General features: G+C 32.8%; 1 protein-coding gene and 1 long non-coding RNA gene across 6 annotated transcripts in view; one reads left to right on the forward strand and one right to left on the reverse strand.

The window, feature by feature from the left end:
* The first annotated feature begins 9796 nt into the window (after positions 1-9796).
* Positions 9797-18367, forward strand: part of LOC125664668 (spindle and kinetochore-associated protein 2-like) — a 30838-nt gene continuing 22267 nt past the window's right edge. For all 5 annotated transcript variants that reach the window (XM_056154336.1, XM_056154361.1, XM_056154329.1 and 2 more), the window contains exon 1: positions 9797-10284. In XM_056154336.1, coding sequence (XP_056010311.1) covers positions 10252-10284 — 33 coding nt within the window. In that variant the 5' untranslated portion in view covers positions 9797-10251. The remainder of the gene's footprint in view (positions 10285-18367) is intronic.
* LOC125664724 (uncharacterized) lies at positions 11645-14109 on the reverse strand. The gene is made up of 4 exons (XR_008800000.1): positions 13837-14109; positions 13213-13297; positions 12686-12887; positions 11645-12088 (listed from the first exon to the last, which is right to left on the reverse strand). It is a non-coding gene; the product is annotated as an uncharacterized LOC125664724 (long non-coding RNA).

Consider the following 18367-nt stretch of genomic DNA (forward strand, 5'->3'; position numbering starts at 1 on the left):
ATATCAAAGCCCAATCCAAAATGGCTGAGAAACTATATACCAATTTAAAGTTTTTGAAAATCATGCTATTTTAAAGACTAAGGTCAGGTACTAAATTAAAAGTCTGGTAATAAAGAATATACACATTTTGTATATCTTTATGTAAAATATCAATATAATAAAATCTGGGTTAAACTTCAAAACCAAGGTCACAATATCAAACAGCATGGTATCAAATGAAAGATCTTGCCATAAGATATCTAAATACTAAACATAAAAGGCTAGACTACCTTATATATAGTTCAGGAGAATTGCCTACTGTAGGTTATATTTTGTTAAAAGTAGGCCAAACACAAAAGTAAAAAAAAAATTGATATCAAAAGAAATGTCTTATTATAAGGAATAAAAATATGAAATATGAGAGCCTTATTACTAACATGAGCAAGTTCCAGACAGACATTGGTTCTGGAGAAGATGAAAATGGGAAAAATTATTACCACAATGATGACAACAGAATCCAGACAAATTTTTATGAGAAAAGCTCTCTTGAGCTTTCAGTTCAGGTGAGCTAAAAAAAAAAAAAATAAAACTATATATTCATTGATTCAAAAATTAACCCACATTCTGATTTCAAAACATCACCTCTGACTTATATATATATATATATATATATATATATATACGAGCTAGTATTTGAAATTATCTAAACAAGAATTGTCTGAAGAGAGTTTAAAACTTGTCGAGTGGGTTAAAATCTTTGATAACAGTCATGAATTAAAAATGCATGTATGTGTTGTGTGTGGCATGGTGACATCACATAAAACTTCAATATGAAGGGTCAAGGTCGTAAGGTAAAAATGTTACTATCATATGACATAAGGAACACACATTTCTGAAATATTCAACCCCCATCTCTAACCATTCTTATGTTATTGTCAAATTTAAAGTTTTTATATTCTACATGTATGTCTGTCAAGATTATTGCGTTTAAGGAGGTACTCTACATCGTCATAATGACTTCCTTTAAAAACATGGAGGAAAAAATCAATATCAGCAATATTTGACTTTTCCTTTTCAACTTAAATACCTAGCCGAGTAACTTAGTAGGTTAGCATACCAATTGGTGAACTGTAGGTCGCAGGTTCGAGTCCAGCAGAGGTTTTACTTTTTTTCCAGATTATCTTCTACTAAAACTGTATTTTGTGACAAAATAAAGTAAATTTGAAAATTTTCAACTTCAAAATATTGTTGTACATATCATCCACTTTTCACCTACATAAAACTTTCTCTGGTGTAGCATACCTCCTTAAGCGCAACAACAGGCTTCCGTACATGTAGTTATAAAAGTATTCTTGGCAAACTTTGGCTCCAACATATCCTTTTATGATCTATCTTTGACACAGACAGGTGAAACACACAAGACAATGCATGAAAATTCTCTGGACGATATAAACATGAATTAGTGACATCCTTCCATTGATGAGTAAATTTATAATGCAAATTGCCCGATGGGCACTGAGACTACACTAAGTATGCTGCATCGAAGTGTCGAAGGCGGTCGGCCCTCAGATCCCCTGGGGTCGGACAGGGTCTTCTTGACGATCCGAGGATAGGCAAGTCCTTTAAAGGTGGTGGATAGGTCCATCTCCTCTTCCTTGAGTCGATCACTCATAGATCTCCACCATATTATCAGGGAACCAGGAGCGGATCCAGGATCCAAAGTTAGAGGGGGCGCAAGCTGATTAGGCAGGGGGTCTACGGACCGCCTCGAGGCCCCCAGTGGGTTCAAGGCGAAGCCCTGATGGGGGCCCAGGGGTCTTTGCCACGGGAAGCTTCTGGATTTTTGAGATTTTGCAGGGCAGGAATTAAATCTTCTAAATAGAACTTTTTTTTTTTTTTACTATTTCTTGTCGTTATCATTATGATCAGAATTAATTAAAATGAAGAATCAGACCGTCTCCAACGCCGATGACCGGATAGCTCTGTGTCAGTTGATAGCGTACCTAGTTAGAAATTCAGAGGCCCTGGGTTCGAATCCTACTGCGGTCTGACTCACCCCCCCCCCCCCCTTTTCCCGGTACACAATCTTGGTATACTGTTAGGCATTAATTTAAGCTACTGATTCGTTACTTTATTTTTGTTTAAAGTATTAACATAATATAATTTACCGAAGTAGCATGCATGCATTTGACGAACTACATATTTTCATTCATAATATATCATATAAGGACTACAAACAAACTTCCCCCGCATAATCCGATGTTGCAAGTTTTGAAAAATAATCCAATACTTTCCTTTCATTCATGATCTAAAATGTCAATGTCTATGTTAATCTTCATCTAAATTTTATCATACCATTGTTCCTTTTGTCTGGATATGAAATTTGGGCGGCTTTTAACCCATTGATTTACAAATTTAATAAAAAAGATATTACAATGGATAAAATATAACAAACTAAATTGTGAAACATTGCAAATCATATTATAAAAATTCTGTACGGCTATTCTTGATGTTCATAAAAAAAGTTATTAATTTTGCAGTTCTACCCGAACTTGTATGGAATTCCAAATTAATATGAATGCAAATAATTGAAGATATCATTAATTATTTGAAGATGTCATTCATTCAAATACTGCGCACAATAATTCAATTGATGCGCACATCAAATCAATTATTGCTCTCATCAATTGAACTGATGCGCGCATCAGTCGAATTATTGCAGGCAATGATTGAATTGATGCGCGCATCAATGTAAAATATTGCACACAATGATTGAATTGATGCATGCATAAAATTGATTATTGCTCTCATCAATTCAATTATTGCTCTCATCAATTGAATTGATGTGTGCATCAATGTGGCTAGCAAAATTTGATTTGGAGCTCGGTAAAAATTTAATTCTTTAATTCAGTTGAATATGTCTTTAATTATTTACAACGATTTTCTATAAAGAACAAACGCGCTCATGATCATTAATTCAATTATGGATATGCTGAATTGAAAATATCTCTTATCAAGTAGTTGCTCTCTAGAGAAAAGAAACTTTACAAACAAAATAATTCAACGCGTAGAAAAAGAAAATGGTAAAGTAATTACAAATCAGCATGAGATATTGCAGGAGATATGTAAATATTATGAAAATTTATATGAAAATAAAACAACTGTGGGAAATTTACGTGAATGGGAAAATGACGAATTATTTAAAAATGTTCCTATATTGTCATTAAAAGAAAATTTAATCCTAGAGGGGGAGATAACTTATCAGGAAACAACAAACACTATTTAAAAAATGAAAAATAATACAAGTCCAGGAAGTGATGGCTTCACTACTGAGTTTTTCAATTTTTTTTGGAAAGACCTTGGAATTTTCGTTACTAAGGCATTAAATTCTGGTTGTAATAGGGGAGAACTGTCAATTACACAAAAGCAAGGGATCCTTACATGTTTACCAAAACCGGACAAACCAAAACATATTTTTTTTAAAATTGGCGCCCTGTTACCTTACTCAATACAGTTTATAAGATAGGGTCTGGATGTATTGCAGGTAGAATCAAATCTGTTCTCCCAAAATTAATCAGTGGAGACCAAACTGGATTCATATCAGGAAGAAATATTTTCAGAAAACGCAAGATTAATTTATGACATAATGAATTACACTCAGGTTAGAAATATTCCTGGCATGATCCTCCTCAGAGATTTTGAAAAAGCATTTGATACAGTCTCTTGGGATTATTTAATAAGAGTGTTAATTTTTTTTCAATTTTGGTGAATCTATTATTAAATGGATCACAGTATTTTACAATAACATATCAACAACAATAAACCAAGGTGGAAATTTATCAAGGTGGTTTCAAAATAGGCGTGGTTGTAGACAGGGGGATCCAATCTCACCTTACTTGTTTTTATTGTGTGTAGAAATACTTGCAATAAAACTAAAAGGTAATGAAAAGGTAAAAGGTATTAAGATAGGTAATATAATTCACTTAATTTCACAGTTTGCAGATGACACTTTTATATTCTTAGATGGTAGCAAGGAATCTTAAGAGGCTACATTAGATGACCTTAAAGATTTGAAAGAGATGTCTGGTCTAACTGTCAATTATAGTAAAAGTCAAGTGGTATGGATTGGTAGTAAGGAGTATTCAGTAAAAAGATTAGTGGAAGATAAAGAATTGATATGGGGCAATAATAAATTCCAAGTTCTTGGAATAGAATTTGATGTTGATTTAGGTGAAACAGTAAAAATAAATTTTGATAAAAAAATTATTGCTATTCAAAATCTTTTGAAACATTGGGAAAGAAGGAATCTTACTCCTATAGAGCGTATTACAGTGATTAAATCATTAGTAATTTCAAAACTAGTACACTTATTTATTTCATTACCAAATCCATCTAAAGACATCATAGACAAGTTAAATCAAATATTCTTCAAGTTTTTATGGAAAAGTCCTGTCGCAAAAGTTAAAAAATCAGTCGTCACACAAGAATATGACAAAAGAGGATTAAATATGGTAAATATTGAAAACTTTATTGCAAGTCTATTAATGTCATGGATTTAAAAACTTCTCTTTGATACAGCCAAGTGGCGATCTATTATAGGAGCAGAAGTTGATATAAGCAATGTTATTAAATTTGGACCATTGTATGCTTTACAAAAACTTGAGAAATCAAAGAATATGTTTTGGAGGGATGTAATTAAATCCTGGAAATGGTTAATTTTTCTTTTTGAGAAAAATAAATCTTCTGAACTTAGGGTTAACAGTGTTTTATGGTACAATGAAAACATAAAGGTAAATAGAAAAACTTTATATCTGAAAGAATGGTGTGAAAATAATGTATATACAGTTAACTCAATGTTAGACGAGAATGGAGATATCATGAATTATAATCAATTCATGGAAATGTATTAAGTAAAATCTCATTTTTTGGAATATTTTGGTTTAAGACAAGCATTGAAGAAAGCAATGAGAGTTAATGGAATAAACTAGTTTATAAAAGTTCAAGAACCTACTATTCCTCTACATATAGCCCCTTTCATATATTTTAAAAGAAACAAGAAAAAACTGTGCCAAATTTTTAATTATAGGGAAGAAAAACCTACAGGTCAAAAGAAGTGCATGGGATTTACAATTTGATATCTCTCAAGAAGAATGGAATACAATTGATAAAAATGTTTTTACTATTACAAAGGATACAAAATTACAGTGGCTACAATATCGTATAAATAATGAAATTTTAGTCACAAATTTATTTTTGTTAAAAATAAAGAAAATAGTCAACGATTTATGTTCGTTTTGTGCAAAAGAAAAGGAATCAATAGAGCATGTTTTGTATGACTGTGAAAATGTTGTTTTATTTTTCAAGAATGTGTAGTCATGGTTTAGGGATTTTTTCCCCCAGTAAATATTGTTGTTGATAAAAAAAAAACCCACTTTTTGCTGGGTAGCTCAGAAAATGAAATGATCAATTTGATTAATTATTATTTAAAGTACTTCGTGTATTGTTGCAAATGTAGAGGCAATCCGCCTTTGTTAAATAACTTTGTTACCACTTGGACAAATGTGTACAAAGTAGAACGGCAGTTAGCATGCAAAAATGATTATGTAGATGTTTTTGAGAAGAAATGGAATACATTTCATAAATTAAAAGATTTATAGATTTTAGATCATCCAGAATATATAATATGTAATTGTATACATTAATTAGCCTATGTATATCATCGGAAGTTATTATCAATATCATAACAGTACATTTGTTATACATTTAAAACCTTTAGTTTGTGACAACCTATTAGATTAATATTATTTTGTATAGTGTACATATGATAAGCCAGAGTAATTTCATTCCTTTCTAATCCTCTTCCTTTTCTTCTATCTTTGAATGAATGCCTATTAGAGTGGATATGTGAGTAAATGGTAGATAAAATACCCTGTACCCCCTAGCCAGGTGGGTTTGTAAGGGCATGATGTTAAAACCCTGACTGTCATTACGTGAATAAATGTTGTGTGAACCTGGAGAGAGAGAAAAAAAAAAGTAGTTGCTCTCTCTAAAAGAATTATTATGTGCATCAATTGAATTAGTGATATCGTTAATTTAACTGAAGAGAACAATAATTCAAGTATTGAGTGCTTTAATTGAACTGATTTTCTCATTAATCGAATTGATGCGCTCATTCGTTGAATTATTGCTCTTTTCAGTTGAATTAAAACGCGCATTGACAATTCAATTGTTGATATCATCAATTCATTTGAATTATAACGTGCATTGATTTATTAATGATATCAAGAATTTAATCAAAGCGAGCAATAATTTAATTGTTCTTCTCTTGTCTTTTATTTCGAGTTCACAGGGATATATCGAATGGACATATGAATGAAAATGATATCTTCAAATAATCAAAAAGATCTTCAAATCGTCTTCAAATCAAATTTGAGTTTATGATGATTTGGCGCTCTATAAACTTGGTATATTTCCATTGTACTATCAAATTAAACGATCGAGTTATGTCAAACTAGTGGTTTCGACTTGAAACGTTACATCCATCTTTTGTTCTATTCAAGGAAGCAAACTCAATCTCAAGAGTCTTCTCTTCCCTAATAAACCAGCATGGTCTGGATCCATCCATTGTATCCAAGCATTGTTAGATAAATATCCTGACTTCAAAAATATTGATTTATCAAACCTTTCGAAAAAATGTCATCATGTATTATAAGACATTATTTTATAAACGCGTGGAATAAAAAAAAATGAACAGCAAAAACCTGTGCTACATTAGAAATAACTTTGGAAGAGAGCACTATCTCTCCGTTGTTAACAATTTTAATCTGAGAAAAATATATCTAAACTTCGCATTTCTGCTCACCAACTATATATATATTGAAAATGGAACGTTTACATGACTTGACGCTGAATGCTCTCAATGCAATATGAAGGAGGTTGGAGATGAACTTCATTTTGTACTGGTTTGTCCGAAATATAACAATGAAAGATTACAATTAATAGAAATTATATAAAAATCAATTCAACTTTTCTTTTACATGATAGTTTTGATGCAAAGCATCAAATCGGCCGTTAAATTTTAGAGTACAACTATAAAAGTCCTATTAAAAGTAAGGGACCTGTAAATTTTCTAAGATGCTCAAAAGTTGATATATGTAACCCCTCCCTATATAACTCCATATAAATTTATCCCACTGTTTTGGACTTATTTGAAAAACCATGGGAATATATCACATTCCATACGATTAATTGAACTCATTCTACCTGCACTTTCTAATGAAAGTTCTGGTATAAACAAATCTTTTAAAAAATCGCTATACGGAACCTTCGGCTTTCTGTCGTATTACATTTACCGCGATAGTTTTTACAACCGGGCCGGGCCGGGTCGGGTCAGATCACCTTCGTAATCCGAATTCTTTAGTTTTCTTCGTTGATTTGTCATTGTTTCTTTTGAAACTTACGGAATATATTCTCAATGATACATTTAGTCTTCGCCACAAATTTTAGCACATAATATTACCTATAGGTAAGGAATTCAATGATTGTATGAAATCTGGTTGGTAAAATGGGTAGGAGACCAAAACACACATTATTGCATATTTTCTGTATAATATGCATCTGCTGCTGAAAACCTAGCATTTTTTCAATTCACATAGAGTTGAATTTGATACTTAATGCATTATTTGACCATTTAAATGCCTTTTATTTTAATTATCGGCGATTTTTCCAAACCCGGGCCAAAAGGAAACCGGATGCGGTCGACCCGGGCCGGCGATTAATTTACCAATAATAATGGTCCTAAAAAATATCACCGACTGATAAATTATGCCTACTTTATGAATATTCAAACTGAAGATAGAGTTTAAAGAGGATTATATGGAGAGCAATTAATTACTATGTATACCCTGCCTGATTAAAAAAAAAAAAAAAAAAAAAGGTAATTTATTGAAAATTAAAAACATTTTAACCATACTAATTATGATCTGTATAATAATGACTTAAAATATTGCATTTATAGTGCTAGTATTCATTTCTTCATTAATAAAAGATATATAATTTAAAAACATCTTAAAACGTCAAGATATGAAGTGTGCATATTCATAATATAAAATGATGGTATCATATATCTAATTTTTAAATGAAACAGTTAACAACACAGTGTATGTACATAAATTTTATTTTCAAAATGGCACTCAAGTAAGTCTGCATATGCTTGTTAAATTTCAAGTTAAATTTGAGGATCATGAAAATTGCAATTTTGGTAGGCCTTCCAGCTCTACATCACTATGCATTTAGTTTTTCTTACATATATGTGGTGGTAGAAAAGAAGATTTTTGAAAATTATTCAATTTTGTGGCAGTTTTTGCCCTGTCTTTAAGGCTCAAGGGATGTAGGAGTCCTGAAAATTACCATTTATGTCCCCTTTGTCCCAAAGATGCTTCATACCAAATTTGAAAGGAATTGAAATGATCATACTTATCAAGAAGTTAAAAATGTTCAATTGTTAACGCACGATGAAAGACGACAAGCAATTGCAATGTCACCCGAGACCTAATTAAAAATCGTAGAAACGACTTTTTAAATCGTTTCTACGATTTCCTAAATCGTAGAAACGACTTTCTAAATCGTAGAAACGACTTTCTACATCGTTTCTACCATTTAATAAATCGTAGAAACGATTATTTTAATTTTTTCTGCTAGGTTAAATTGGCACGAATACGCCGTCGTAAGTAACTTAATGATAGTTAGGTTAAAATTTAAATTAAAAAGATGGTTCTTATGAGGATACCTCCAAGTGATAAGAACAGTGCAATGTCATGTTTCATGAGATCGTGCACGTGATAGCTATCATCCTCATTTTATTCGGAATTTTAATATCTGGCCCGGGTTACCGTATCCGGTTTCCTTTTGGCCCGGGTTTTAAATAATCGTGAATATTAAATATATAAGAATCGCATAACAAGTGCTACAGCATTTTGGTGATAAATTATCATAATATTTATCTAAATCATGTGTAGTTTCATTGTTGTGTCACATAGTTCAATCGTAATCGCAGAAAAATGTGTATTTTTCCTCGCTACCCATTTTACGGTATCGGGTTCGTTCGCCCTCTCTACATGTTCGCGTCCGTCCGTTCGCCGAAAGTCCGTTCGCCATAATTCTCGTTCGCCCTTTTCCTCGTTCGCCCTATATCCCGTTCGCCATATATATATATAGTATATATTAAGCTTTTTTTTTATTTTTTAAGACATTTATTACGTATCGATTTTTATTTTTTTTTCGCAATTAACAATTTTAAGTTTCTTAAATAAATAGACTGGTATTTTAATTCTGATTGTAGTGTTTATAAAAGACATAATTAGTTTAAATGTATGTTATTTTTAATACTGTAATTTGGGGAATCAGCTCCTTTGTTTTCTTAACGATTCGCGATGTTTTGAAAGCAATATTGAAGACATTGAGACGTATAGGTCCATTATGGATATGAGCACCGGTTTTATCTTTGAAGAATTTTTTGATTTTCAACTACAAACCAGTCCTTTGATCTCAAGAATGATTTATAAGGAGATGGAACTTGAAACTTCATCAAACTACTATCCACCATGGCAGAGGTCAACCCCCCGTGCATCTCATGAATGACTAAAAAAATTGGGAAAATTATTTCTAATAACCTTTAATCTAATGTATTTTTATTCATATTCAGGAATATATCTTACAAAATTTAATATAAAACCTTCAAATGTCGTAAATTTCTGTTAGTCAGGTATTTGGTATGACAGGTCATTATTAAGACCCGTTGCATACGTGAAAAATTTTTTTTTTTTGGTTCATCTATAGAAAAATATGTATAGAAAAATTAAGAATTCCTATGTTTCAGACATTCAACTTAATAAGAGGGCGAACGGACCATGGGCGAACAAGTTTTAGGGCGATCGGACTCTGGGCGAACGGGAATAAGGGCGAACGGCGTCATGGGCGAACGCGTTTTAGGGCGAACGAACATACATTCCCATTTTACCAACCTGAAATAAACAAACGTTGATATTTTCACAGTGAAGCAAAATTATGCCGTAATTTTTGTAGCGAAGATCCAATGTATCATCCAGATTATGATTAAGAAGTTTCACACGAAACGAAAATAAAATAACGAAGAAAACTAAAAAATTCGGATTACGAAGGTGATCTGATCCGGCCCGGCCCGGTTTTTACTACCCATTTTACCAACTATCATTTACCGCGTACCAAATCGAAAGCGGAAGTAAAAAAATCAAGATGGAGTCAAAAGTGGAAGTTTTGGAGGCAATGGTACATACTTTTGTTTATTTTGATGCTAATTTTCTGTAAAGAGCTCCATTTTACACTTGTGATAATGCTATACTGAAGTACGATACGATCTTGAAAGATTGCTGTCTCATCGTATCCTAACCTTACCACTTCGTACCCATGTCACTTCGGACCATATTTTTGAGTCACTCCGTACCACAGGCGCTTGTTTCATAAACTTGGCAAGCTATACTATATAGTGACATGTCATTCTATAATATAGCTCGCCAAGTTTATGAAACAAGCGCCTGTGTTCCGTACCCATCACAGGAGTTCGAAATTTTATCAATTAAGTCAATAAAATTGAAAAGCTATGAGCTATGCGTTTATCGAACCCCTGTGGTACCCAACTATGCAGTTAGCTCAGGTGCTTGGGTCATAAAATATGAATACACATCTAATCTTATACATCCAGAGCTCACACTGGACCAAAATTTTGTGTCACAACCTAACACGGGTGCGTCGACTCATACATGTTTACTGTATATTTGATATTATTCAACATATCTATATGTCTCTGATTATTCCTACAGTATGTATCAACATAGCTTTGTTTAGCTTTTATCATAAATCACTATTAATATGTTTTACGGCGTGACCGTGTTTGAGGACGAAGCAAAAAAGTTTTGGCATTAGGATCTATATCCAAAACAGGACAAAAACATCCCGAAGTTAGCACGCGGACGGAGCTGTATCAAATCATCCTAATTTTGGACATTTGATCCGCCTATATATTGAACGCGGGAAATATAACGCAATTGATGTAAACAGTACATTGTGACGTCATATTCAGCGTCGTTATTTAGCAAATTTACAAACATAGCGTTTGAACCACAACAAAAAACATGGCGTTAAACGTAGAGTGATTATATATGATTAAGAAAATAAGATTTACATGCTTTTACGGATTTTATGTAACATCTCAGAACGACGTGAACTAGGGTAGACGAGATTCAAAATGGAGGAATACATGTCCACGCGCTAATATTCAAATCGACGCCATTGGTACCAAACTTTTCAAGTTCCATAGGTATGGTTTAATTTTTCATTATTTTCCTATATTTTCCTTTTAAACATGTATATACGTGTTACCTATAGGGAGAGCTCCGCTCTCACGGCCCTTTGGGCCGTGAGAGGGCTTCGCCTTCTATTATGATATTGTGAAAACCGTATTTCAGCAGATTGCTTTTCAATCAGTCTAGATGACATTTCAGTACAATCATGATTTTATTGTTATTATAATATTGTTTTTGGCTAAGTTGACTCAATTTTATTTCATACCAGGAAAATCTAGGAGTATATCATAGCTTATTACTAGCTACATTAAATAAAGACAAGAAACAAGTTTCTATATGTTTATTAATCATGTTAGTGTAAATAACATATGATACTCATTATAAACATTAAATTTGTAGTCTATAAAAAGTCAATGCATGATGACAAAGTCACTGAAGACTAAAGCCAATTACTGTAACATAACGCATCATCTTAGTTTCACAACATCACATTTTTCACAAAGAATTCACTTAAAGGGAACGTAGGGTATAAAAAAATATTTTCACATTTCCAATACTAAATATTTAGTAATTAAGTCCACTGGTTATTTCCATTTGATTGTGATCTGTTGTGTAGAAATCGACTATTAAATATAGCTACACATCATCTGCTGGAGGCTGCCATTTTGCAAGATAAAGTTATCGCTCTTTAAGATATTTCCCACAATCCCATCTGCTTATGACGTATACCGGGCAATTGCCTCTCAGTGAAAGCAGCTGATCATATCTGACTGCAAAGGATATCAATTTAAGCCTGATTATAATGAAGAGGAATTATTAGCAGCTTCAAATGAAAACACTAGTGAATTGGGATGGATTGATGAAAACGACACTCTTAATTCTTAAACTTTTAATTTGTATTCTTTATACAGTTCATCATCTTCACTTCTTCATTCTTCACTTGAACATTCCTTAGCACATATGATGGACAATGACTGGGCAATACGCCAGTTTCGAGATACAAACTCTTTTGTATAGGAGGTGCATTTAGTGGAACTTTGAATGCCGAAGTGGGACAGAGTGGATATACAGCCAACGAGGAAGATGATGAAATGTATTAAAAGCGACTTCTCTTTAAATATGTAAATGTGGGAAATACTAAATACTATTGAAAGAAATGTTTTACCGAAGAGGAAACATACAAACAATGTCATATTTGCAAGAAATATCTTGGATATGGTACTTATGACCAGCGAAATAACGTGGTAGGATAAGAATTCTATGTATTTAATTACTCCCTAGATACTTATAACTTACTTAGTTTGTGTATCAGTCGAATTCCGGTTATCAAACAGCGTATGAGAAACTTACTGAGTACATTCACTTACGCTGTGATGAATATCTGTCCCACTCCCGCTTGTAAACAAATTCTTTTGCGCCTTACTATGTACGAGAGTTCTCCAAAGGGAAATAACTCGGACGTATCTCGAAACCGGCGTATTCTATCTGTATATGTTGCACAAAGTTAATTTATTCTTCAATATGGATTGAGAGTGGGATATTTTTGTCATTATTCATATCTTCATTGAGCTGAAAATATAAAAAATGAAATCAAACCATTACTTTATAACTTAAGTAATGAATTTTCATGAAAGTGCATGTACATGTATTTCACACGACAAAGAGTTTATTTTTCATAGTAGCTAGTTTTCTCTCTAGTACATCTGTTTACAAGAGAATCTTGCAATGTGAAACTGTATACAGCACAAATCAGTTGATTATAGTTACACCCCTGCAGTAATTGCCACATAAATGTCAAAACTTGAAAGTTTAACTGCACAGGGGGAATTGAAATGACCTTGGTTGTAAAACTTTGTTAATCATTTAATAGAGAAAATATTATACATCAAATTACCTGTTTCCTTAGATGCTGATAGTCCTGGTTGGTCAATAAGTTATGCATATGAGTTTTCATTGGTTTCCAAAAGAAAATGGATTAGCTGAAAAATGAAAAATACTCATAATGACTAATTAATTATATATACTATACTTCATATATATGTATACTAAACTTCATTTGTTTACTTGTACATTTTCACTTTCTTTAAAAACAATAGTATAATACAAAATATGCTAGTGCTGTGATAATTTTTGAAAATGTTACATATGTATCCTGCTTTTCCTTTTCCTTATCTTTTTGAGCTATTTTCTCTTATTTTCTTAGGCTTGCTGCCATAAAATATTTTAGTTACTGCATCTTCTTTTTAATAGGTTTTGGTGTGTATCCCAATATCTGAACTTAAATAGATATTAATTTAACTTTGAATATTTAAAAAGCAGTGTTTACCCATCCCTTCATATTTAGCCTGTACAAAATATTTACTGGATAAGGATATTAAAATAAACTGAATTAGATTAAATTAGAAAATTATTATACAGTATAAGTAAATGTTTGTTGTAAATAAACTCTGGTTATTTACACATATATAAGAATTATTAGTATTTACCAAGTAAAAAATCAAATATAATTCATACTTACCCTGATATCCTCTTTAAAAGAATCTTTCTCAAAATGCCGTTCAAAAACAAAAGATTTATTTCCAAGGTTAAAGTTATGTATCCAATTATTGCACAATGTTCATAGTTTTTGGGGAGATCAGGGATGCTAAACGGTAGATACATGTATTCCTTTTCCTTTGACCACAGTGCAAAATTTCGCTTGCACTCCCGACATTTAAATTATAGATCTATACTCTGTAACCCATTTAGTGCTATAGGCACAGCAGTTGTAATGAATTTGCCGCATACACGTCATCAGCCGCCATGATAAGAGATTCTCCCATTCAGCTCAGTTTTCAGTGTAAATGACAGATTAAATCTTGTTATCAGCAGCAATTATTTTTTCTGTGCTAGATTTTGTTGTGTGCATGGTACCAGTTTTCACATATCAAAATTTGATTTTTGACCCTACGTTCCCTTTAAGAATACTCCTGTTTTCATCTTGAAATGCAGAATGACAAGGTGGTCCTTAAATGAAAATCATTATGTAGTGGAAAAGAGACTCCAGGAAGTCTGAAAAATATGGCTTGAGATGATGTGAAGTCAAAAGATGACAGCCTAGCAATTTCAGAAGAACCTACAATTTTGCATTTCCGCATGGCCATTTTCCAAATAGATCAAACCAAAGAGCTAAAGAATTATGCAATTTCCCAACATTCCTCCATTGATACACTAGATCTATCCTACCGTCAAATGGATTAGAAAATACATTTGAACATTCAATAGTTAAACTTTCTAGATGAAATCGTTTTTGTACTGTGATGAACCGACAAATTAAATTTTTTTGTTTTTATATTGACAATGAAGTGTGCATAATCGCATGTTTTTATTCCACCCAGTCCAAAACAGGTAGCTTCCTAGTAATGACTCGAGGTATCTCCTCAGTATTTTATGATATGTAGGCAACTTGCGTGTGCAAAGTTCATTTCATTCACACCTGTCTGCACATAGAGGATCAACCATTTGTGTAAACTGCTAAATAAACAAGACACCCCTAGGTCTATTGTTCCTATGCGACAGGGTATCCACATTCTGCACAGGTAAAACAGCCCTAATGCTGTTTGGATGCCAAAATTCAAGATGGCGCCACAATTTCTAAAATATGAAATGTCCGTATTGTGTTTCCCAAATTTCTTTCGCATTTTTTTCCTGCAAAATCGCAAAATGTGACAAATGCAATGGGCAGCACGAGTCCTGTTAACATTTAACCTTATACATGTGTATAAGGTTAGATGTGTATTCAAATATTATAACCTGAGCACCTGTGCCAGTTAGCAGGCTACAAAGTGACTTGTAAAAAGATAGTATGTTATATTCTGGGTGTGGGGTATTAAGTGATATCTTGCAGCATGGTGCATGATCCACTAGGGGGATCCAAGGGGAGGCTCCACCCAATTTTTTTTTATTAGAACTAGAAGATGAGAAGGTGTTGCCTTGTTTTGATGCACTTTTAAATAGATAGCATTAAAATTATTTGCAAATTGTCAGCAAAATGTGTTAATTTACATGTGACTGTGATAGCAATTTTTTTTCTATAATGATAGTAAAACCTAGCATGGTTTGTGTCCCTTCTCAACCCTAATTACTTTACAAAAGTTAAAATAATCAATAACTTCAACATGCAGACGAAAAGGGGCATATTGCTTTGCACCTGTCGGTCGGTATGTCGGTCGGTAGACCCCATGTTGTCCGCTCAATATCTTGAGAACCATTCACTTGATTGTAATGATATTTCATATGTGGGTTGGTTATGAGTAGAAGAGGACTCAAATTGTTTTCAGGTCAAAAAGTCAAGGTCAATCTACTCTGGACATAGGAAGATATTGTCCACTCAATATCTTGAGAACCCTTTGCTTGACAGACATCAAACTTGGTACACTGGTACATCTTCAGAAGAAGATGACCCCTCTCATTTAAAGGTCATGGGCCAAACTGGACATGAGAATATACTGACCACTCAATGTCTAGAGTACCCTTTGCTTAACAGACATCAAACTTGGTACACTGGTACATCTTCAGAAAAAGATGATCCCTCTTCATTTTGAGGTCAAAGGTCAAGGGACATCATTACTGGACATAGGAATATACTGTCTGCTCAATATCTTGAGAACCCTTTGCTTGACAGACATCAAACTTGGTACACTGGTACATCTTCATGAGAAGATGATCCCTATTTATTTTGATGTCACATGGTCAAAGGTCAAGGGGTAAAATGGACATAGTAATATATTGAATTATATTGGGACATGGACATGATTTGAGGTGTTGAAAAATTTTTAATTTAATTTTTTCATTTTTAATGTTCAAAATGCTTAGCTAAGGTATTTCTAATAGCCAGCAAAGATTTGAATGTCAGTCGTCGAGGTACATGGAAGATACAGAGCTCACAAATCTTTTTATGTAAACAAGGCTCATGCCCTGTTTTTGTTTACATGTAAGCTGGATATACCAGTAAAAGTTTGTTTAAAGCAGATTTTTCAATGTACAAGTTAATTCTGAACATAATTTGATAGTTTTTAGTGTTTAACACATCTCATTGTGTTTTAAACATGCTATTTTCCATCAAGCAATCTATATGTAATCAAAAACATGGCACGAACCTTGTTTACATAACAAAGAATGGCAAATAAAACTCCAAATTACTCGCCCTTGATTACAGGTTGCGCATGATCCGTTAACGTCCAAGGCGTTTCTAACCTCAGATTTAAGAGAGCGTCGGAAGGACACGTTTAGATTAGAAAGTTGTTGAATATTTAGTAACGACGATGGATTACGGTTCGTAGGACCTCACTACGCTTAGAGACGAACTTAGAAAACGCATTGCAAGACTCTCTGGGCGGAAAGGAAAGCACGTTGAGAGTTTCAGCTGCAACCGAATTTTCTGTCGCATCGATTAAATAAAGACATTCAATACACATTTAACGTTTTTCATTATAAACTACTTCGTGATTAAGTTTACATGCTTAAACAGTAGAATTAACAGTAGTAGTAGGTTGAATATAAAATATACAATACATCATAATTCTTTATAAGTTGTTGAATCGATCGACTTTCAACTTCTAAATTCACGTCTCCATCCATATACTATGATTGATATACTATGAGTTGGTTGTACTCTGCGTGAAAAGCACGACTGTATCCTGCGTATAGGAATGGTTGTATCCAAATGACGTTTGTCCATGGTGTTGCAGGAAACTGATGTAGGCCTACATAATTTGACCCGTGTGTACTTTCACGTATAGGGATTTATCACGTTTAAACATGTATGTACCATGACAGTTCATGATATGAATGATTTAATACTAAAATACATCACTTAACAAATGTAGTACACTTTTCAATTTGAAGGTCAATTTGAATGTTCATACTTTAGATTGAAATCAAAGTTACACGTGCATATTGAAAAACGTAATGCAATGATTTTTTAAAATAAAAACCACAATGAACAATAGGTCTATGTGTGGCTTTTATTATGAACACAACATTGTATATATGACAGTGAAATTTGTATTTACTTCACTTGGATAAATTTATAGATTTATTAATTTGCATTTAATTTTGATAAAAGTAGATATGTTTCAAATTTTATTTCTAAAAAATTCAGAAATATCTTAATCTCTTGAGATGAATTTTTCTTCTGGTTTGCGCCAACAGTTAAAATAGGCTAGGACTGGTATTCGTTTCTTTGACGTATTGGACTGTACTTCCGTGGGTCAGTTGATAAACATGACATAACAACATAACTATGATAATGCAAACTTTGATAAGTTATGAAAGTTTGACAATTTCATCCCATATTTTGATTAATTTCATACGTATTGACTATATTGAAGAATCCAGACTCGTTTTCCCTAAAATTCAAACAATATTTTACAACACGTTTTGAATTATAACAAAATTAACAAAGAAAGTAAAGTGATGAAATTAATTTACAATCCAGTCATCAAAAACGAAAAGAAGACCTAGGAATATTCACTGCCTTACAGTTACAGTCTGATTATAGCCACCCCTCCATTACAGTCGCGTCATCGTACCGAGTGACAGCGGAGGGGGGGGGGGTGCTGTTAGCAATTGGGTTCATTCATATTTTGACGACCTTGGTTAACTCTAAAATTAATTTTTAAATGACATCTGTAAGATATTTTTGTACCATACTTCGTTTATATATTGATGACTCAAATTTCCCCTGTTCGATTATAGATCTAATCTAGAAGGGGGGTGGGGGGGGGGGTTGAGAATCATAGAATTATAAGATCATTGATGACTGTATCACTAAGGATTGATAAAATTTCAGCATAAAACATTCATGCAGAATATTACGATCTACAGAGGAAATGTTAAATATAATATATATATATATATATATACAACATGATTAAAACAACATATATTTTTATGCACAGAGAGCAAAGGCATAACTGATTATTAACAGCGTCCCAGCTTATCTCCCTTTGCAGTCAATTACACCCAAGTTGGTGTATGCCAGTCAAACATATGTCAAAGTAATTGTA

This window comes from Ostrea edulis, chromosome 1 (assembly GCF_947568905.1).
Source record: "Ostrea edulis chromosome 1, xbOstEdul1.1, whole genome shotgun sequence".
NCBI lineage: Eukaryota > Metazoa > Mollusca > Bivalvia > Ostreida > Ostreidae > Ostrea > Ostrea edulis.